The sequence below is a fragment of the Ascidia mentula genome, chromosome 9 (assembly GCF_947561715.1).
Source record: "Ascidia mentula chromosome 9, kaAscMent1.1, whole genome shotgun sequence".
Lineage (NCBI taxonomy): Eukaryota > Metazoa > Chordata > Ascidiacea > Phlebobranchia > Ascidiidae > Ascidia > Ascidia mentula.
The window spans coordinates 9830881-9853367 of NC_138574.1; the positions used below are offsets into that span (position 1 = coordinate 9830881).

A 22487-nucleotide genomic window follows, 5' to 3' on the forward strand; every position below is an offset into this window, starting at 1 on the left:
CAAGGGCCAAAGATAAAAAGGCATTCGAAAACCTGCAAACGATTTGAGCGCCTCGATAATAAAGACCCGCTGTTTGTAAACAATGCCCATTGTGTTTGAGACTTTGCACCTTTAGCGTCAGATGTTATTTAATTGAGCAACAGGAGCTGGCAATTTGTACACTGACCTCTTCCTAATTTCCGCTGCGCTTTCTAGTCTTGATGATAAACTTTGATCTCGCACAGTAGAAAGTGAGTACACTATACCTGCAATTCCGGTTGTCAGCATAGTCTCAAGCCTGTCTAAGTAAATACAATTTATTGCAAATACCGCACAATGCTGAATTATTAAAAACATAACTGGCCAGAAAAGTGTTCTGTATTTTAAACGCATGTTTTACAACGTAACGAGCCACTAACACACTGGATGACGCCCAGAGCAAAACTGGTACCTTTGAGGCGCGTGGTTCAAATTTGAGTGCGGCGCGAGCAAACACATCACAACGCGACTGCGTTTTTCGGTCTGTTTTTGCCGGGTTGCGGAATTTGAAATGCTAGTCGACCAGTCTGGGAGCACGCTTCACTGCCTGCGTTGATCCGTAGAAAAATGCTGCGGTTTTGTCGGCTTGAAAGACTTTGACCTTATGTAAACCACAGTGACCAAAGCGCTTCGCACGAAGTCGTCATTTGTAGTGGATAATATTACTTTGTGATGAAATTTTGTCAGAAAAATTCCCGTCGAAGCGACTTAACAAACAATACAAAATTTGACGGACTTCCCATAGAGGTAACAGTGAAAGTCAGACCAACTGCAATATCGCACCTATGTACGCAGCACCGTGAGAAAATTTTCGTGTTCAGTGAATAGCGGTTACTTCTCACCCATAAGATCAAAGACACTCCTGCGAATATACTAACTGGCACCAAAGACTGTTTAGAGAAGTATATGTCGTCTGAACTGACAAGCCGAGAAATAAGTGTCTAAAATTGCGAGTCCTTACCTTTATAAACAGAACCATAGTAAAAAAAACTCAGCATATGAACCAACCAGAGCCATGCGACAAAGGGAACTAAGGCGGTAGCTGGCGTAATTTGGTTAACAGCCCCCGGAGGTGCCGGAAACTTAACAGCTAATCGAGGTGACGCCGATTACACAAGGCAAATCCAACGCTTCGCTGCTCCTGTGTTAATGAGTTGTTACTCCAAACGCTGCTAATCCACGAAACAATCAATTAATTCGTGTGGCACGAGGCACTTGATCTTAATACCGACCGAGCAAGCTGACTACAATCTCATTACGTGCAACCATTCGCATCGGATAAGCAACGTAAACGTGCTGCGTGAATAATTAAATTTGGACAAAAGTTGCATACAGTGTGAAGCAGTAAATAGCTGTATTGTGGAGTCTTAAACTCCTTAAATGATTCGTACTTCATACAATATCAATCACACATACAACATTTTGAATGCTGGAATTCGAAACTACACTGGGCAAATATGATTTGATATTCTTGTGGGGTTGCCGGCGCCACTGAACATTTACCATCAATAAAATAGGACCCTACAAAATTTCCCTATCTTTCGCCAAAATAATCTTGCAAATTAAATTTGTTTTCGTTTGAACTTGCCAATCACGTGCTGTGCGGCATGCCGTTACGCATGACTTGGCAGCGGTGCGGCCAATGGGGTGATGTTTAGGTATGTAAGGTGCCCACGGGTATCTATATCAGCAGGGCTTTCAAACTTGGCTTACGTAAGCGCACCTGTGTTGCGGTTCTTTGTGCCAGCCAAAAACTTAAACAAACCCTCGAGAGCCACACTTCCCTTGGATCTAGAAAACCACATTCATTGTTTGAAGTTACCATTTTGCGCTGTAACAATGAATTTGGTTGCTTAAAGCTTGCATTGCGGAATTCCGGTAGGCCTAATATTGAAAGGAAGAGTTTGTAAACAGCTGACATCTGGTCCAGTGAAGTGTCACTGTGTGATTTGGGGGATTCCGAAATCAATACGAACCCCAATTCCAGACAGTTCGAATGCAACAACACCCCAGTGTGTCGTCAAAGGCTTTGTTCAAATAACCTGGTAACACAAAGAGTTCTGTTGTCATCTTGCACTTGTACGGGAATAACCTCTCGTATCGCCGGGGTGTTGTGTAAGTTGTAATGCAAAAGCCTTCTATAACACAATATGTCAGTTGTAGTATTTTACAAAAAAAATTGTCTTATTCTGCCACTAAGTACAACGTGTTATCGACGAATTTTAGTTTTATTTGCCAGAATGTATACACTGGTAACGAGTAATAAACAAAAATCACCAGCACAGCAATAAAATCACATTTGGTCATGCCATAGTCGCTATCGTACCACAGTATACAATTGGAGTTTTTCAAGCAATTTTTGTTATCATATTGTTTAGTAAAACGTGAAAAAAAAAACAGTTTGTGTCTATCTTAAAATTGACCAATGCATACACACACGAGCCGCTGGGGTGCACACGAAGTTGTTCATGCGTTAAAAAACGAAAGGCAAGCAAAAAGCAGTCCCTATAGTATATTATACGGAAAAATAAGCTTTCAAAACCGAAACATCTTTATTTAGAAGTGCTGTGTCAGTCATATGAAATTGAACAAGCTTCAAGTAACCTTTTACGCAACGAAAATACTGCCGGTTTAACAAAATAAACCTCTTTCAAGATATTGTAAACTTCAGCTTCAACGGAAGGTAAAGAACTGAAACATCTTCAGCCGCGCTTCATATTATCAAAGAATTATATGTTCTTATGCATGACAGTGTTTATAACTTTTTTAAGTCCGCGAAAATATTTCTGGTAAGAGCGTTCAAAAACAAAAAGTTTGTTATCAGTAAAATTGTCTAAAATCTAAACATGTGCTTACGAATTAAGTTCCAAAACAGAAGTACTTCGGAATGTGCTTCGTTTCTTAAAACTACCTAAAAAGGTTTAAATTCGGTTTCGAACATGCAACAATGCTTACAGTTACGACAGCACAATATGGAAAAAAGGTTTTACGAACATAGTATGCCACATTTAATGGATTACATGTGAAACGTGGAGTTGAAAATGACGTCATTTTCGCACATGTTACGTCAAGCTGGGATGTGAAGAAATGGGCAAAAACGGAACGTGAATGAGGTCGGTTTAAAAATGTCGTTTGAACCACTTTTGCTTCGTTATTATTGCAACAAATCCGATCTAGTTCATTGCACTTGTTGAAAGCAGGAAAGTGGATCTGGTCATGACCTAATGACAAATTTAACACCGACAACATTGGATGGTTAGTACCATCGAACTGACTCCTACTATAATTTGTTGAAGAGAGACAGATGAATATATAGCTAGATTTGCACCTACAAACAAAACACACAAACGTACGCACACATTTGAACAATATAAGAACATTTAGATTTTCGGGTAAATTCCCGGGACCATATCCACAGCAGCAGAAAAGGCAGACGCGAATAATGGAGCTATGGTGACGTCATCAAGCCTTTAGGTTACAGTTTGACGTTTCGTGTAAGCTTGTGTGACGTCAGTGGGGGTGCGCGACGAGGCGAAGGGGTTTGACTGTGAAGTTGGCGATGGAAGATTGCCCGGAGCTGGGTTTTCGGTCTTACGGGTTGTGAGGCTCGAGAGCGTTTTCTGGAACCACGTGTTCTTGCTCGCCTGCAGCTCCTTCGACACACCAGCCATCTTGTGTTCCACGTCCTGGATAGTTTTAAGAATACGCTTGCGAAAAAGGTTTACCGAAATATTTTTTTGAGTCTAAATGCTTAACAGAGTTTTTTTTTATAAACTATTTAAACTATTGCTTAATACTGCTCTTCTGGCAAACTTTATTGTATTTACGTTTCTCGACGTTTCGGCTATTATGCAACAGCCTTCATCAGGAGGAAGTATCTAAGTCTACCACAGTGGACAATTTGAGGCACATAAACAAAAACGCTACAAAAGAAAGAAGTGAAACAACTTCTTCTTTCTTCCTCCTGATGAAGTGTTGTTTCACTTCTTCTTTCTTTTGCAGCGTTTTTGTTTATGTGCCTCAAATTGTCCACTGTGGTAGACTTAGATACTTCCTCCTGATGAAGGCTGTTGCATAATAGCCGAAACGTCGAGAAACGTAAATACAATAAAGTTTGCCAGAAGAGCAGTATTAAGCAATAAATATGCCTGGCAGCATCAGTAACAATTTATTTAAACTATGTAACAGAGTGAAAAAAAACGAGTATTTATTTTGTCCGTTAAAATCCCTTAGTGGTCTGTAAATAGTACAATCAATATTTAGTACATTAGGTTGAACTATTTTTGCTTGTACAAAAGAAATAACAGTCACAAACAACGCTTTTAACAGACATTATTATTTGGAATTCTGCGCTGTTATATCTAGACGCTTCGCTTTTCGACGTTTTAAATTGTTTCAATGATAGTAGGTTAAAAAACTTTAAATACTTTCCATTACGCACTGACCTGGACTTTGCACTCAGATTCTACGAGCTTCAGCTTGGTTTGCGCAAGTTCAAGTTCAAGATCCCGGATAAGTTTCTGCAGTCTCTCCTTTTCCTCACGTGACTTTCGTTCCGCATCGTCGCCCACATGGATTTTCCCCAAGCTACCGGAGGCACTTCCCAAGTTTTCCTATAGAAACAACATCAAAAATTTACGAACGGCCTTCAACATTGTTGATCGCGAACTTCTGAACTCATTTAACCTTTCGGACTCTTTCCAATTCATCTTTGTGTAGGTTTTGGATGTCCTCAATACGTTGGCTCAACTGGGAGCAGATGGTCTTGTAGTCGCTGATGATGTTTGTCTTGGCAACTAGCTCCTCGTCCTGGCGCGCCATCTCGCGGCGACACATTTCTTTTACCTTGCCGAAAAAGAGTTTATCAACTTGCTGTTCAGGAAAGCACTTTGTGACAATGTTGTCAAACACACGACCTGTTTTGGACAGTTGGTACTTTCAAATACGGAACTTAGACACAGGAAATTACTCTAACTGCTGTGTAGCTGTTTAATATTTAATAGAGCAAGTGGCAAGATATAGTTTCCTATTCAACATTAAACAACTACAGAACTGTACACGACAACTTGTTGCCACATAACCCTGAAGAAGTCTTACCAGATGGTAGACGAAACGTCAGTTTTAATAAAAATCTTGTAACCTTGTGTCAGAAGAACAGTTTTTTAAACTATAGAACTGGTTTAAATATAGAAAGGATTGATAGCTGTCTGCAATATTCGACACAATACACTACCGCGAGACGATGTGCGACCAACAGCCGGTCTCAAAGTGTCTTGGTTTTTTAATAGAATCTAAAATTTGTATTATTCCATAACTACCGGTGCTTAAAACCCTATGTGGGCAAAATTGGCCTAACGCGACACTGCCCTTTAGTATTGCGACAAACAGACAACAGCAAAACTATAGCGTACTTGTTTAGTTTCGACCAGTAGTCTTTGATTTTCATCCGTAAGTTCAGACACTGTTTCCCTCGTGGCACGAAGGTCCTCCACCGCCGTTTGAAGGTCGCACTGAAGGTCATCAGCGTGTTGCATGGTCTGGAACGAAAATGGTCCATAGTTAAGTAACCCGTCTGATATTGATTTGACCTTCAGTACTTTTTCCAGCTGCGTGTGGAGGGTAAGTTTGGTGGTGTTTAGCTCTTGGGCCAGATCATCGTTCTCCATTTCCAAACGCATGTTCGCATCCATCAGTTGCTTGTTCTCACGCTGACGTCATAGAATGATTTAAGGTTATATTTTATGTAAGTTATATAATAGTCTTGTGACGCTACACTGTACTGTAGTGGTTTCGCACTGTTTAAAGACTGATTTTTTTTATTTTCTTGAACACATCTCGCTTTATCAGGTGTAATTACACAATCAGTTTTTTTAACAATGCTAAATCTGAAAAGCACAGTTCATTTGAAACAAGGTTAGACAGAGAAGTGTTTGTGATTGTGGATTACAGTTTACCTCCATTCTGATAACTGGATCTTCCTCCAGAGCCAATTTTTCCTTCACAACTTGATAATCCTTCTCGTAGCGTTTCAACTTCTTGGAACTTACCTAAATTTTTTTAGAAAACAAAATTTCACACAAAACGTTCGAGCAGCTTACATACTATATTGCGGTTTGGCAACTATTGTACACTGCCATTTTTAACAATCAAAATTAGGTGTAAAATAAACATTCAAAGATTTTAACCTTAGTCTGGACAGCTGTCTGTATGAGCAGCTTAGTCTGGTCATCGTTGCGGTATTTCTTGGGCAGCTGAACGCGAAAGTATTTGAGAACCCCTTCGAAGTCTAATGTGAGAAGTTCTTGTCGACAACAAAGCAGCAGACCGAGGGCAACACGGAAGACGACAAGTTCACCCTGAAAAACAGGTTTAATTAATTGTAGAGTTTGACAACCACCGGATGACCATAAAGAAAGCGGATGAAACGGTGTAGAGCAGGGTTTCTCAAACCTTTAGGCTCGCGACACTCGGATCCTCTTAATTAGTTTGCGGCTCACCAAACTTTTTAGTCAGTTCAAGTTATAAAGGAAACTTATAGTTCGTGGCCCTTGTTAGGAAAACGAATTGCTTTGATTTGGGGGCGATTTTACTTCCGAACGTTGTTTATTTTGAATAATTGTCATGAAGGAATCCGACAATTGTAGTGGTATGCCTATTACATAATAAATAAACATTGTCGCGACACACCGGTATGCCACTACACACAGTATTAGAAGCCCTGGTTTAGGGTGCTAAGGAAACATGGGAAAGACCACACATTTAGGATTATTTGCTTTAAAATTCACACATCTAAACATACTAGTTACAGTGAGGCTTATTTGCTTATTATCAGCTGCAAAAGTGGTTTATATTTTATTCAGTTGGCAAACTAACACGTGGATTCAGTAAGTGAATAACGGCAGGCATTACGAAACACCATTATTCCATTATATATTCTCAACATTCAAATATACTTTGTGAAAACAACACGGTGGATTTAACAAAAGTGGGTAAGTAACTGTTACCTCGCTAAGAAAGATGTCGACTACTTGGAAGACCATGTTTAGAGGAAACTTAGCTGTGAAAAGAGTGAGGAACCACTGGCTGGAGAACATATGAACCTCGATCGCCAGCTGTTTGAAGTGATCGTACAGGCTCGGCATCAAGTCCTGTGAACACACCAAGTTACGTTCAGCAAGGTTTAATGTAGTTTATTTATAAGGAGTAATTGTAGTTGACTGGAGCGAAAGTCGATGAAACATTAGAGCTACTTTCGGTGAGGGACATAATATGCGGAACTTAGTGTTAGAATGTAAAGAAGTAACGACAGTTGGTCCATGTTGCAAAAGGAATCATTTAGAAATAAAATTCTTCGGGATGTGATTATTATTCTGACAGTAGCTTTGATTTGATTTTTTTTCATCAAGATGCATAACAACTGCCGACGTGTTTAAGAAAGTTCGGATTTTACAAACCTCCATCGACCTTTCGAGTTGGTAGAACTTTGTGTGTAACGCCTCAAACCCGTTCTTAAACAAATCCCGCATCTTGTAATCGTACATGATTTTGATGAGAACGCAGAACGCTTGCTCTTCGGGCATCTACAGTGACACAAAGAAGATCAAAGTTCAATTTTTGTCTAGCTGGCTCAGCAATGTCAGCTATTTCTTTTGTGACATAAAAAAATGTGGGAGTCAGATGCGTGTTTTTTTTGTTTTGTCAAATACGGAGACGTGGAAAATAACGATGGAGTAAGAATATTATTCTCTTGACATTCAAACTCAGAGATCAACGAAGTAGAATACGCACCGTTTGCTTCCAACGTTTTAATTTCAAACAGATATAAAGTGCAAAACGCACAACACTTTACGCGTGGTTTACTATATATAGTTAATATACTATTTTGAGTTGTTTTTCCGTTTTTCGTTAAATTAAAGAGGACATATACATAAGAAGTCTTGTGTTTTCGCGGACGTAAGTTGTTATTTCGCGTCCTACCGTAATGCGTTACTTGGTTTCAAAGCAGAATTTGCATCGTAAATTTTGCATGGAATTTGCATTGTCAAAAAACATTTTAACCGCAACTAACGGCTGCATTAATTAGCTACTAAAACCGAACACCCCTCCAATTTTTTCCTACATTCGCCACTAATAGTATACGTAACATATACCCATGAACCGCTACTAAAACAACCACAATGTGTCATTCACTTACATGTAGAAGCAATGCAGCAGCCAGGAAGGACAGACCCTGACAGTAACCAACCTCCTGGTCATAGACAGAATAAGCTTTCGATATCCTGTACAGCGAGTCTTGACCCAATCCACCAGTGTCCTTAAAATAGTCGTGGGCAGGAAAAGTGCGGTGTATGTCCCGCTGAATTATGTTCTCTTGTGGTGAATCCTACACACACAGCAGGTGATGTTGTGTTAAGGAAATAGGAGGCGTTAGGAAAAATATTTGCCTGACACTAATCAGCGTGAAAATAAACGGGCGCATCTTGCAAGTCCAATATTAAAGAAAACAGATCAAATTTTGCGAAGTGCGATTTTTCTTTTGTGAAGAGTTTCCTTTTCAAAACCTTTTTTTTTTTAAAAAAACGGTTAGCATAAGGACATATTTGCAACAAAAAAACATAACACATATTGCACTGAACGCAAAAAATCGCATTCGTCCGCCCACCTTCACTATCAAATTCCTGTACTTCTCAAGCATGGCTTCGTTGTCGTGGCAACCAGCCAGCAGCTGCCATACCTCCCCTCTTAAGGCGTCCGGGACGCCCCCGGGCTGACGAACCAACGACCTCAAGCCAGCTGGGCGTTTGGATAAGTCTGCGTGCCATCTGGACAAAGCATCGCCCCAGTCTGAAAGCACCCGCTGCGAACACTCTCTATTCACTTCTCCAGATCCGCTTAGTAATGGCTCGTCTGTGTCTGCATAGAAATGATATTGCACCATGAAAGACATGTAACCCTAGGGCAGAGTTTCTAAAACAGTGTGCCGAGAGGTGGTTTCAGGTGTGCCACAAGAAATTTTATTTAAAATAGCATCGACTACCACTGCAGTTGCCGGTTCCCTTGATCACACTAATTAAAAATAAACAAGGTGGGAACTAAAAGCAGCCAGGAATCAAAGCAATTTGTTCACCTAACCATGCTGACCACCTGTTGTTTCCTTGTTATTTTTGAACTGACTGAAAAGTTTGGTGTGCTGCAAACAATTAAGGATCTGAGTGTGCGGTGTGCCTAAAGAGTTTGAGACACTAGGATAAAAGCTGATAATTCGTTCTTTAGTAAACCACAAAATTCGAAAAACAATCCAACATGGTAAAAGTGACAAATTGCCTTAAAGTCTGCTTCAATAAAAGGAAAATATGAAGTCAAACTTCCTACCATCATCATCTTCCTCATCCTGAGGGCAGGAGGAACTGAGAGCATGCTCCTGATGTGGATGATGCCTAGGACTGTGCATGGATGACCATTTCAATCGAGATGTCTCGCTTTGGACGCTTACCACTTCAAACATCTTTGTGCTGACTTTTTGGTTTGGCAACTGCATAGAAAAATGCTATCAATTGGCAAATTTTTACATTTTACAAAGAACAATTATGTATATTCATAGTAACAGTTTCTTGGCCACTATCTCAGAAACTTTCATTTTAGGCTGAAATCTGTCAGTCTTGTTAAAACAGACAAATATATTTTGCTTTGTTAAAAGCATGAATAGTGTTTATAAAAAAGCAAAGCAAGTATTAAGTTAAAATACAAAAGCTCCCCACTATCTCACAACATGCCCTTCACACAATAGTTTCTTGGGCCAATTTTATAGTGTTAGCTAAACTGCAGTTAGTATCAGCCCCATTTTCTACAGGAAACAATTGAAAATACAGCTGACAGTATGTTGCACACCAGTGACAAAAAACCTCAACATTATAGTTTTTATATAGCTTTTACTTTCATAAATACAACAATTTGACTTAAGTTACACAAAAGAAAAAGTCGACTGTACATTTGAATTACCTCTTACCTCATTAAGCCTTAAAAAAAAGTTTTCATGCAAAATTTTCTTTCCGAAGTACCAGAATTTTTCTGACTGTGGAAAAACTCTGGCTTTAGTTTCAACAAGGAATCGAACAGGTTCCTGAATTTCTTGCACCACAAGGTCAGCAGCGACACTTAGAAATACACGAGTACCTAAACAATATTTCAGAAAATTATATATTTTATTGATACCACATTTGGCACAAATTAAGAAAACTAGCTACTGAACATATTGCTTTATTTAGATTAGGTTTTATCTGTTGAATACTTTATAGATTATGCAAATTTGGCAAATTACATTTGTGTGTCTATTCTCATATCTCGACACATTGCATCTATTTGAAACTGCATCCTTTAAATCCCAATTAAAGTTTAGTATACACAACAATTGGCTATAAATTTACACTGCTTTAAAAATATTTTAGTTACAATTAAACCCATTAGCGTCTTCATGAGGCAATTGTGAAATATACATTTTGACACAAAATGTGCAGTAAACAACTATCGCATCTCTACAACAACAAACTGGCTCCTGACACAATAGTAACAAAACAACCTTACACTGGTAACAAATATCATCAACATATTGATAAAAAAATACTTTTAACACATAGGTCCAGTTAACACAAACAGCAAATGAAGTATAACAATTCGAAAAGAAACTGTTATGTAGTTTCTGAGTACCCTATACTGAGTACTCTATTGTTTGGTACTCATTATAGGGTACCCAACGGATTGACGTTGACCGAACGGTACCACAAAGTGGAAATCAGTGTGCCCGCTAGTGTAAAAGCTAGCACAGTGCCAGTCAACAGCTGCACTGATGAGACCTCACAGGGCGAAACAGTGCGTGTACACCCTGTCTGCAGCTCTCAAACTGTTATGCCTTTATCTAAATTACAAAAAACAAGCAGCTAATAGTTGTTCAATATTTCACTAATGACATTTTGACCGGCCACAAAGCTATTAATCATCACAGACACATAATATTATACACCTTTTTTGTCTTGATTAAATACATGGCACATTAGCCACTGCCTAAACAATGTCAGACCTACAATACTGCTCACAACAACACAAGTCCCACATAAAAAGTAAGAGGTATTTCAACAAAATTGTAAGTGGAGGTTGCTTAGCAATTGCCAGTGTCATATGCCACCTGTTGTCCGTTGAAGCATGATAATATGTGATCAATTCTGAATAACACACAGCACACCTAGGTATTTGCAAAGCTATTTCTATGTATACTGCCATGGCATAAAGACACTAAATGACTTACATATACATTTGCACAGCTTTAAATTTCACCTTTTTGTGTTTCAGTGTTTAGAAGTGCAAAATGGTGGTGGGTGGGATTCCATGTGCCCACTATAGTGTGTATGCCTTGGTTTGGACATTCCTCATCCACTATTGCTCTTTCCATATCGAGCAAGTGCATGTCACTTTGCTTTACATTTCTTCCAGGGGTCAGAAGCAAGCCAAAGCACCTGTCATGCAGATTAAATTGCATCAATATTTTTATTAAATGAACATATTTTCTTTTGCAAACTATTATTGAAGCAGTTTCTTGTGAAAACCTAAACATTTAGTTATATTTATATGTTGTTGCTTGTATATCTGTACTTACACTTTCAGATAAATTTATTTAAAAAAGATTAAAGTTTTTATGCTTAACTTAACCAAATTATCATGCTAAAATAGACATATTGTGATGATACAATCCACTGTTGACAACAACTTACAAAAACGTAAATACAGTCCAGAAAAAACCCACGAATGACAAAATAGTAAAAAATATTTAGGTCCGTCAATTTTTTAAACCATACCTTTCTATGGTTAGTTCAATGTTGCTAGTTTGTGTAACCGTTACAATAACTTTTTTCTCCAGATTTTTTCTGAATTTAAAGCAAGATGATGTTTTATCCCATGGTACAGTAGCATAACCACCCTTTCCGTCATCTTCCCTGCAAAATTTTAAGTCTTCTCTTAAAAAACAAGCGATGCACTTGAAAGTTTCAATATCCACAGAGAATTGCAATCATAGTTTTTTTTACATTAAAATAAACATTATTTTGACATAATATCGCTAGAAATTGGCTAAAAAAAAACATAAATAAAAAAGTAGGACATTTTTAGTTCACACATTTGATTCAAATTCAAATTATAGTTAGGGAAAATAAAATAAGGCATAAGTAATCAGCCTATCAGCTAATCAGGGTTCAATTATTACTTGACATCAGAGAGTTTATAAAATTCATTGCCCAAGAAGCTTGGAACAACACAGTTTTGACTTTTTCGTACATATAGATGCGATCAAATTTACAAAATAAGGTAACAAAATAACTACAGTCATTTGGATTCTGCTACATACTGATATGTAACAAACAACAACAAGATCTAGACGAAGTTGTACTAACTTGATTTCCAGTGATACGGTAAAGCCATAAATTGCGTCATCAACAACTTGTTGCGAAAAATCATCAGTTGCACTTGGGGACAAATGACTGCTGTCGTGGGCAACCACTGATTCCCCCTCTGGGATTTGCGACCTAACAAAAAAAAAACATTTGTTTAATGTGAAAAATGCACCAATGTTGTCCATGCAAATGGTTTGAGAATGACGACTAAGCACATTCTGCCAAAACAAAAGTTTCCATTAAAACCATATTATGAAAATGAAATGTAAGCACAATTACAGATCACAAATACATATATCTGCATGTTGCTGCTAAATGTTTGGGACTTTGTAAAGCTAACAAATGTGTGTTCAACAAGCACAAACCTTTTGAGAAGCTGTATTCCACTAGCAGGTTGCTCGCCAGGACTTTTTGGAATGCTTCGAAAGGCCAGTTCAAAGCTGTACAGCACCTTACGCACCTACAAAGTAAATCTGTGTTGTACATACAGCCACAATGCTACAGTAAACAGAAACTTGTATTTAGCATTTGCAACTATTATCCAACAAAATCATCAATATCAAATATGTTATTCTTATGCATGGTATCCTATATGTCTTACAGCTTCAGGCACATCACATCGAAACACATGGCATTGGAATATTCCAGATTGTTGATGGGATTCAGTGAATGCAAAGCAATCACGTTCAATGCTGTCATCTGTGCCTCGGACACAAAACAGGATGGTATAAAGTTTGAACGAGCCCATTACCACACTGCCTTCAGGCTCCAGTAATCTACAATGCAAGAAAATCAGTTACAAAATGATTTGATCAAGTATCTGGAGTCTATGCACCTTTGCACAGGCTATGCAAACATTGTACAAACACTGGTGCAATTGTACTTTTTCATTGCAAGAATGGGACATAATGTGGCAAGGTAATTTGCATGTTATATTATAGCACCAAAAGAGTGTGTACAAACAATGGACTGTGGCAGTGAATATGTAAATTTTTCATTGGAAGAAAACAATGTCAGCTGGTTGGAGGCAATGAATATTCACTAAGGAATTAGAAAACAATCACCTCACTGTTCCATCTGCTCTGCTGGGAATGCTTAAAACAATCTCAATCTGTTTGTTGTCAGTGTCGGTGTCGCCAGGAAGTTCCACAGATTTATGCAAGCTACTGGGCTCCTGTTGACATCTGAGAATTGAAATGGTGCGTAACGCTTCTGGTTCACTGCGTGGGGCATTCACTGATGCACAGCCCAGATAGTAAACTCCATTAAAAAGTATGCAATCCTCATCTTCAGAAAGAAGTTTTGCTTTCATTTCTAAATAAACATGCCACAAATTTTCTAAATAACAAAGAAAAAACAGGTATATACAAAAATGGTAAAAAATAGACTAATAAGTTACATTGAACCTAGTACAGTATCTTGTGCATTAGAACCAAATATACAAATATATTTACACACATTTTATTGTTCATAAACTGTTTGATAGAAGTTTGCACTTACCATCACTACCAATATTCAGGGAATCTGGCCTGGGTTCTGGTTTGTCTTCAACAGACATACCTGAAAATAAGGCCCATTAGAAAAAAATTATACCTGTTTTTGAACACTTATTTTTTAAAGTATAATATTTTTTGACTTTGATTTAAATTTCCAGGCACCATGACAGGGTAGGTTCAATTAATCACAAGAAAATCAATATTCATTTAAAATTACAAAACAACATTGATTAAAAACAAACTGTTCTGTTTGAATTATAAATTGCAGATAACAAAAAAGCTTGTAGCCAAATCACAACAAAGAATTAATTGGTCAAAATTACATCTCCATTTATTATTATTTCAGGGTTTAAAACAGTGCAAAATAGATTCTAGTATTTATGGGGCTTTTACTCCACCAACTCATCTATTGTAAACTTATTCATGCAGACATGATCAGAACTTCACAACAAAATCTATTGCCTTATGACACTGCAGCATTAAAAGACAAGTTTTAACTAATAGAGTAAGATTGCCCATTATACCAGTATCATTGGAGGTTATGGTTGTTTGACTATTGTCCATTGTTTCCTTTAAACTCTGCTTTAGATCTGATTCATTTCCATTTCCAGCTATCTATTATAACAAGAGAACAAATGTACATAATGACTTGAGCACAAGTAAATCAGATTGGAAAGTTTGTTTCATGCGCGGAGGATTTTGTTTCGGCGATTGTTAATTGCGCGGACGATCGCAACATTTTTTCATATGTTAATGCATTAGCTAATTAATATTGCAAGGATTATCGGTAAATTTTTGCAGAAGTGTGCGAAGAATAGCCTATATCATTTGTTTCCAATCTGGCAAGTAAATGAGAAAAGGTTGTAGTGGAATAAGTTTATTTATAAAATCAAAATTTGGTGTAAAGGCCTCTTTGTGAAATGCCATTCCTAAGATATTTTCCTTCAACACTATGTTTACAGAAACCCGTGTATGTGTAATCACAATCTACAAAATAAAAACATCATAGAAACATTATTATCATTATGTTTAGACACATTTTGGCAGGTTCATATCTGGACCAAATACTTCACACGATTTGCAAGCTGGAATGTAACCGAATAAAAACCCACCTTCAATCCAATTTCCATTCCTTGTACGACCTCAAACTCAGAGGAAATGTTGTCTGATGAAGCACTGTTAACTGACAAATGGTCCATGGCCCGACATGAAGTATGCTATTTGTAACAATTGCAGTTATACTTCAAGCTAATTGTTATAAAAACAAAAAAAGATGTTCACAGTGAACTCGCAACTCGCAACATACATTAAAGTTTAAGACCAAACCAAATAGCAGCTTTTGTGTATTCTGTTCTGCAGCGAAAGTGCTCAAACGACATGGTTTGGTGAGCAACATAAACAACATAATGTTACACCACTTCAGGGACAAAAAATTCAAGCAATTATTAACGGTATAATTCAGTATTGTTTTTTTTGTTAAAAATTACTAATAAAAAATGGTTGCGTCGGGTGGTTGTTACACATATGGTTGCGTCGTTAACACCTGGCCGTTAGCGTTTACACAGATTTCCATGTTACATAGACTCATATGTGGATCAGTTTTTGCGAACTGGCTATCCCGGTGTATTGCCATTTTCCTTCAGGTTATCATGAGCATAGACTTTGAATGCAACAACAATGCGATGCATGGTACCTAGCTGAGGTAAATTTGGGAGATCGTCAGTTTGAAATTTGGGAGATTCGTCAGTATGATTTTTGCCTAATTTGCATAGCTTATGTGTATAAGAATATCGTTGAACAAAACCAAACATCAGATTTGAAGATATAATAAAAAAGAACAAGCACAATTAATTCCCCAAATGGAATATTTGCACTCAAATCCCCTTCAATGTCCTGTTGCCTTTTTCGTGGTGGTTTGTTTTTAAAAAAAAAACAATACGGATCGAATACAATCAGTGCGATACATAGTATGCATCAAACGAAGGAAATTTAAATTCCCAAGGATCCTTACATCGTGGTTACTTATTTATTTTGCCAAAATTTGTTCGTTAACAAACACCCCAAAAGGTAAACACACCAGCCTATTCTTTTCTGATCATGAACTCAATAACTGTGATTTATTATTCACAATGTGTGCACCCGTACGACCACAGTTACTGAAATCATATGTTAATGGGCCCAGGTGTTCTTAAAGTTTCACATATTAACAATAATGTATCGCAAAGAACGTGCGATCACTTGTTTGACGTTTTCATCCAAGTTTTCACGCTTTTATTTCACCTATTATTCATTTACCTTTCACCTGAAATGTTTCGTGTTAATTTATATTTGTCTTCACGTAATTGTCTCGAACGCACCAGTCACCGCACGTTGATTTTACATCGCAGCGCTAGCTCCCTCCCTCTCACGTGACACCGTTGGGCCAAAAAAGACTGGTGATATGGAAGATAGAAACGGGACTAACGCGAGATTTTATTTGAACAAGGATGACTGCCAGACTGCTTTGTAGATTGTTATTCGTCTGCTGGTATTTTAAAGTTTGATGAACAAGATTTAATCTAATTTGAAAACCGTTGTGCTGAAACAGGCTTGTGTTTAGCCGTTAATGCAGCGTCCTGAGGACTAAGGAAAGCGTTTGTTTAAGAAACGTAACAATAATAAAGTTTTTATTGCGTTTTGCGTATCTGAAAACGTTTTCATGTCTTCTTCGTGATGAATTGATTTTTAGTCAACAATAAAAACCGAGTACAATCTGCGGTGCCACATACAACATGCACATATTGTTGGCACCAACCTTAGCAAATACAAGTACACGAATATTTTTTGCGTGTTTGCAATATTTGTTTCTGACGCAAATATAATGAGATGATACTGATTATACCGTGCAAAATGTCGAAAATACTTGTTTGTTGAATTAACCACAACCAGCTTTGCTCCTGATTATGTATTGAAGTTATTATTTCGGCTGTAGAGGAACGTAAACAACTCTATTCTGTTCCAATGATAAACTCCATATACATGATTCAATATCCAGGATATGTGCATCCGTACGAAGACAATTACAAATACCACATTGTTTTCTTTGTTTGGGACCTTATTGCATAGTTGGCCTTCAGATATCTACCAGCAAGAACTTATGGTTGGTGCTGAAAACAGAAGGAATATGTTCAGGTCTTTAATCTTACTTGGATTCGCCATTATTGTGGCAAGAGGTATAATTACACTATTGTAAAGATGTGCTGATTTTAACATGACTTTCTTCATCGATTAACGAACGAGTTTGTTTGAGACTTAACAAATCACGCACAAATAACGATACAGAGGAAATACGTTGGATCAGAATTTAAAGCACGAAATTTTAAACTTTTCTACACGTTTAAGGATGCCACGATAAAAAGCGTCGACGCCGCGAAGTCGGTGCCCTCAACTTGTTTTTCGACAATTGCATGGCCAACAATTCCATCAATGACTTTACTTGGGCTAGTGTGGTGGATTTTGTGATTGAACAGGGATCGTGGTACGACGGAGAAAGTCTTCGATGTACAAATGGCGGGTATGCTCTAAACAAGTTTGAACTGTTGAAATGTGCTAAACACAATTGGAAAAGTTTCGAAAACATCTTGCTTGAAATATTCACAAACTTTCTATGAAGTATTTTTGACTTGACAAAACGTAATCTGTTCTGTTTTCATCAAGTAGCCGTCGTTAAAAGTATTGTTTTATATTCGTAGTTTATAAAAATGTGTTAATTGCAAACAAAAGTTTTTATTTCCATTAAGTGATCTTTCTGCCGAGACTGACTGCTGGTTGAATGCACTGGAATCTTTGCTTACCGAACCTGATCTCGATGTAGCTAAACAGTGTGTCTGTGACTATCTTTACGAGACAAATGGCGTTGGTTGCCCTTCAGGTAAGCGAAAGGAATAGATGGAAAAACAGTTGCCACATAACTCAGCTGTAAACTAGGCCTCCCACAGACTTGCATTGAAGAAAAGTGCACCCTTATCTTAATATATTAATTTCTGCGTTTTTTTTTTATTCACAGCACGAAGAAAACGCTCCGTGCAAGGTAAGTGGTGTCATCAATTTTTTGATAAAAGTTTAAAAGTTTAATTTATCTTCGTGCAGCAGCAAGGGCTTTGCAATGTCTCCTTGTACATAAGACACAAAGCGCTACAACATTAACGACAAATTCACAAAGAATGACACACTGACATATACGAATGTCTTCGACCAGTTAATTTCTGCAGCAGTAGACATGAGTTCCAAAATACCGAAGAACTTGTTTTTTTGCTGCTTCTAAAATTTTGGGGTTGCAAAATCCTTCATGGGTAACATTGGAATTGACGAATTGTGCTTGTGCTTTTTCAACCGCTTTAAACTCGCTGAAACCGAATAAGTCCCTATTGGCCTTACATTGGAATTTCTGTTTTGACCAAAGTATTGTATGCAGCAAGCGCTCATGCGCGTTCACTTCGGTTGTCATTTGCACTTAAATGCTGCTTTCGTCATAACTTAATATCCTTTTTGATATTCAGGCATCTTTATTAATGGACCGTGTAACGAACCAGTACTAAACGATGAAAACTGTCCATACGTTGACGAGGAGGAATACGCCAGAAAGCTTGCCGGCTTGATTACACAAAGTAAACTGAAATCGAATGACAGAACGGCCATGGACCTTCTATCCATTGTGAAATTCGTGCGAAAAGAAGGCCTGTGTCGGAGGTATTGTCATTCTAACGCAGTGTTTCTCAAACTTTTTTCAATCACGTACCGCTCATTTGTTTTTTAATACACTGCGTACCACCGTATTACCAATATCACCAGTTGCTTGGTTTTCCTTATTGTGCATTTGTGACGGAGTAGTATCAACGTGAAATTGTTGCACAGTTGAATACACGACGTCAGAATTACTTCAACAGTGCAACAATTTCACGTTGATACTATTGCGTCACAAATACACAATGAAGAAAACCGACATCATGTATTTGCAGCGGTTTTGGCTTCTGCAAAGTGCGGCAAATTGTACAGAGTAGACTAAATCGCGTACCACTGGAAAAGCTCTCGCGTACCACTAGTGGTACGCGTACCACAGTTTGAGAACCACTGTTCTAACGTATTTCTAAAGAAATAGACATATATGTATTACGAGTATTTGCGAATCGTTGTATTTATCAGTGTGTGCAAAGTATTGAGCCTAAATAACGTCAATTACAAACTTTGTACAATAATACAGAACGGGCAAGGTTGCAAACCTTGTACTTTACTACATAAGATCAACACAGTAAAGATTTGTGTCAAAACAACTTCAGAAAACAAAATTACAAACTATTTTAAGCAACTGCACTTGTGATCTCAAATACACAAGCACTGCTAACATGAGAAAGTCGTTATCGTGTGAATCATGTTGGCCAACTCGGCTTTATGCGATGATAAAGGCAACTTCGCCCCTGAAAGAGCTTGCATTGAACGTTGCTGTGGAATTGGAGACTGCGGGTGAAACTGTGATCTTTCATAAAATATTATTTCCTGCAGTTTTAGCATTGATATACTGTGTAATACCCGTCTTGAAATCAATGTCAGGAAGTAGCAATTTCATGGTATTAAAACTAAGCAGTCAATATTTTTAAGTGATATACATTTTTATATTTTGGGTTGTTCTGTTAAAGGTGCTGCCCCACCCCCAGTGTGCAGCCATGATTCTGTGCTTGTGAAGTAGGTATATATGGTAACATTAAAACGGTGTTTATGCTACATACATAACATATTCGGAATTGGCATTTTGGCAGCTGGTTTCGAGTGAGTCGCAGAACACACAAATCAGAAAAGCCACTTGTGGTGTATTGCTTTAAACGACTGTAATATTAACAATTTTTAAATACATACGTTTTCCTGCTGACAGCACAGGGCTTAATCAACACGCATATACATTCAATATCGCTTATTTTGACTTTGACATATGATGCTGAACTTTAGCCATTTGTATATACTTACGATGATAGTCACAAATAAAGTTGCAGGTTTTACGGACAAATTTCTGCCATCGATACGCAACAATTAAATTCCATGGTCCAGGTCAATGTTTTTCACGGGCAAAAAAGACGTCTGGTTCAGGTGAATTCCAGCCCCGTACTTTTTCGGCGATATTTGCACAATGTTGTCGTATTTTGTAGATGATCGACTGCTGGACTACTGACAAGCATGGAGATAATCTCGGGAAAATGTATCCGCTGATTACTTCAGGGTGAGTTTCGCGTTATGTTTCATATAAATAGAGATCGAGAAGAGGGAATGTGTATGTCATGACTTCTTAAGGCCACTTCTTTGTGCTGTAAAATCCCAAATCCACAAACACCCAGGAGTTGAGACCCCCCAATAAATTTAAACTCGAAAGGACGAACTTCACGGAGTTTGGCTTGTGACTGATGTTTCATTTTTATCAGACTGAGCTCATCCATTGTTGAGGTTCTTACAAAGAAAACTATTATCACAAAATGCATGTTGTATTTATGCACAGGTTACCACTATGTGTACAACACAATCGCTCTCCTGTTGTTGAAGTAATGAATAATGGCAAGTGCATGAGGGCAAAGTTCCGCTCCTTTTTGTGGCAAGACGATCGCCAGGCTGGCATCCTTGTTAAATGCAAAGTCCGTAAATGTCACCCTCGGTTGAAAAACTGCAATATGAAAATACAATCCTCTGATAAAGTGCTCTCCGTTTTGTCCAAAGCCATAAGAGTTGTTCCAGGCGATAGCTGTTGTCTTTCAGTAAGTTTTTAAACAATAGAAATCATAATGCAACAACGAATATGATGTTGTTGCACGGCAACAAAAGTGTACCAAACACAATAACTCCTGTAATACTTACCTCGTGCTTTACAGATGATATCTCCATAAGTAGACAAGAGAAGAGGAGTTTTGAAACATGATTGAAAATCCGGTCATAACCATCGGTCGTTGGATATAAATGTGATTTTGATGCGACCCGTATAATATGCATGATGTGTTTGTGTTATTCTTTTGTAACCGTAAACAATAAAAAATATGTGCAAATTGAACATAAGTTTGTTTTAAAAGGAACTCCGAGGTAAATTTGCGACTGCAGAAAAACAAACGATAGATTGTCGACCAAACCCTTCGAGGAAACAATGGCGTGTTTCGGTGGCGCACATATAATCCAGTCCATCAACAAGTTGCGGCATTTTGTTGCCACAACGGAAATCGAACCTTGGTTATTGTCCTGGAAAGAATCCTGATCGAGTGCGTTTGCAAGGGGTAAGCAAACTACATCCCGTCGCCCCAAAAGAAAAAAAGAATTGGGGGTCATCTGTGGCGAAAGTGCACAAACGACATGGTTTGGCAAGCAACATAAACAACATAATTTGTTTTCTTCAAAGCACTGTGTCAGTCTCTGATCGATAACTACAGTACTTGTTGCTTGCAGCAGTTGAGGAAGCGAGAAAGATGGTGTAACGCTTCTTCAGGGTACAATGAACATACTGTGGTAACGAATTCAAGTAATTGGTATTACATGAAGAGTAACTTGTTCTGGTCCTGGTATACAACAACAATGGGATGCATGGCACCTAGAGTTTGCTGGAATCCATTGCATGCAATGTGGACGGTCTACGCCTAAATCAACTTTAAAACCATTGTCAAGCACTTATCTTTGAATGTTAATTACTTGTGTGATGCAATGTGACAAAACCAACAAAACCGGACAGCTAACACCCCTTGCATTCTTCTGTTCTCCAAGTGGATTCAAAGCGCATCAAATATGCCTTCTACGAACGGATTGAGCGCTTCGTTGCTCTTCTTGTGCAAAAAACGGGAGCGAAGCGCATTCGAATTAGCTTTAATTGTTCATGTGGAGCTTAATTGTTTACAACAAGCGACGGAAATTTATATCCCGCAGGATGCCGACATCCTAGTTACACATATTCATACTGCCGTAATGTGTTCGTTAACAAACGTAAACACACCAGCCTATTCTTTTATGATTATTAACACAATAACTGTGATTTGGTATTCACAATGTGTGCACCCTTACGATCGCTATAACTGAGATCATATTATGGGCTCAGGTGTTCTTTAAGTTTCACATATGAACAATAATAACTTTTTTGCGTTTTGCGTGGCTGAGACGTTGTAAAGTCATCTTCGTGATGAATTGATTCTTAGTCAACAATAAAAGCCTATTGCAATGTGCGGTGCCACATACAGCATGCACATATGATTTGCACCAAGCGCAGCATATTTAAGTTCCGCGTTATGCTTACATCTTTTGTAAATTAGGTTACATTGTCTCAGATATTTTGCAAACAGGCAAAAGAGGATGACTGTTAAAAACTTCATGGAAGTTAAACAATCTCCCGAATTTGTTTTTTGTATGTTTGTAACATTTGTTTCTGACTCAAATAGTGAGATTATACCAATCCGTGCAAAATGTCGAAAATACTTGGTTGTTTAATTAATCAGGACCAGCTTTGCTCCTGATTATGTATTGAAGTTAATATTTCGGCTGTAGAGGA

At 38.0% G+C, this 22487-nt stretch overlaps 1 protein-coding gene across 1 annotated transcript; it reads right to left on the bottom strand.

Annotated features, from left to right (window-relative positions):
• Positions 1-2233: 2233 nt before the first annotated feature.
• LOC145914297 (rab GTPase-activating protein 1-like) lies at positions 2234-15218 on the bottom strand. Its single transcript, XM_083002105.1, has 22 exons — positions 15064-15218; positions 14476-14566; positions 13956-14015; positions 13520-13769; positions 13057-13231; positions 12821-12915; positions 12456-12587; positions 11865-12002; positions 11347-11525; positions 10025-10191; positions 9391-9550; positions 8681-8931; positions 8213-8401; positions 7473-7598; positions 7023-7166; positions 6204-6374; positions 5973-6065; positions 5616-5726; positions 5430-5555; positions 4705-4863; positions 4464-4631; positions 2234-3704 (listed from the first exon to the last, which is right to left on the bottom strand). Exons 1-22 carry the CDS (start codon positions 15148-15150, stop codon positions 3489-3491), a joined length of 3288 nt encoding a protein of 1095 aa, XP_082858231.1. The 5' UTR covers positions 15151-15218; the 3' UTR covers positions 2234-3488.
• Between the last annotated feature and the right edge of the window lie 7269 nt (positions 15219-22487).

Coding starts and splice junctions, on each gene's coding strand:
- LOC145914297 (XM_083002105.1), bottom strand. CDS start 15,150: ATGGACCATTTGTCAGTTAACAGTGCTTCATCAGACAACATTTCCTCT. Junction 10,192..11,346: donor AAACACTGAAACACAAAAAG/GTGAAATTTAAA, acceptor AATATTGTTTAG/GTACTCGTGTATTTCTAAGT. Junction 7,167..7,472: donor AACTCGAAAGGTCGATGGAG/GTTTGTAAAATC, acceptor GTGTGTTCACAG/GACTTGATGCCGAGCCTGTA.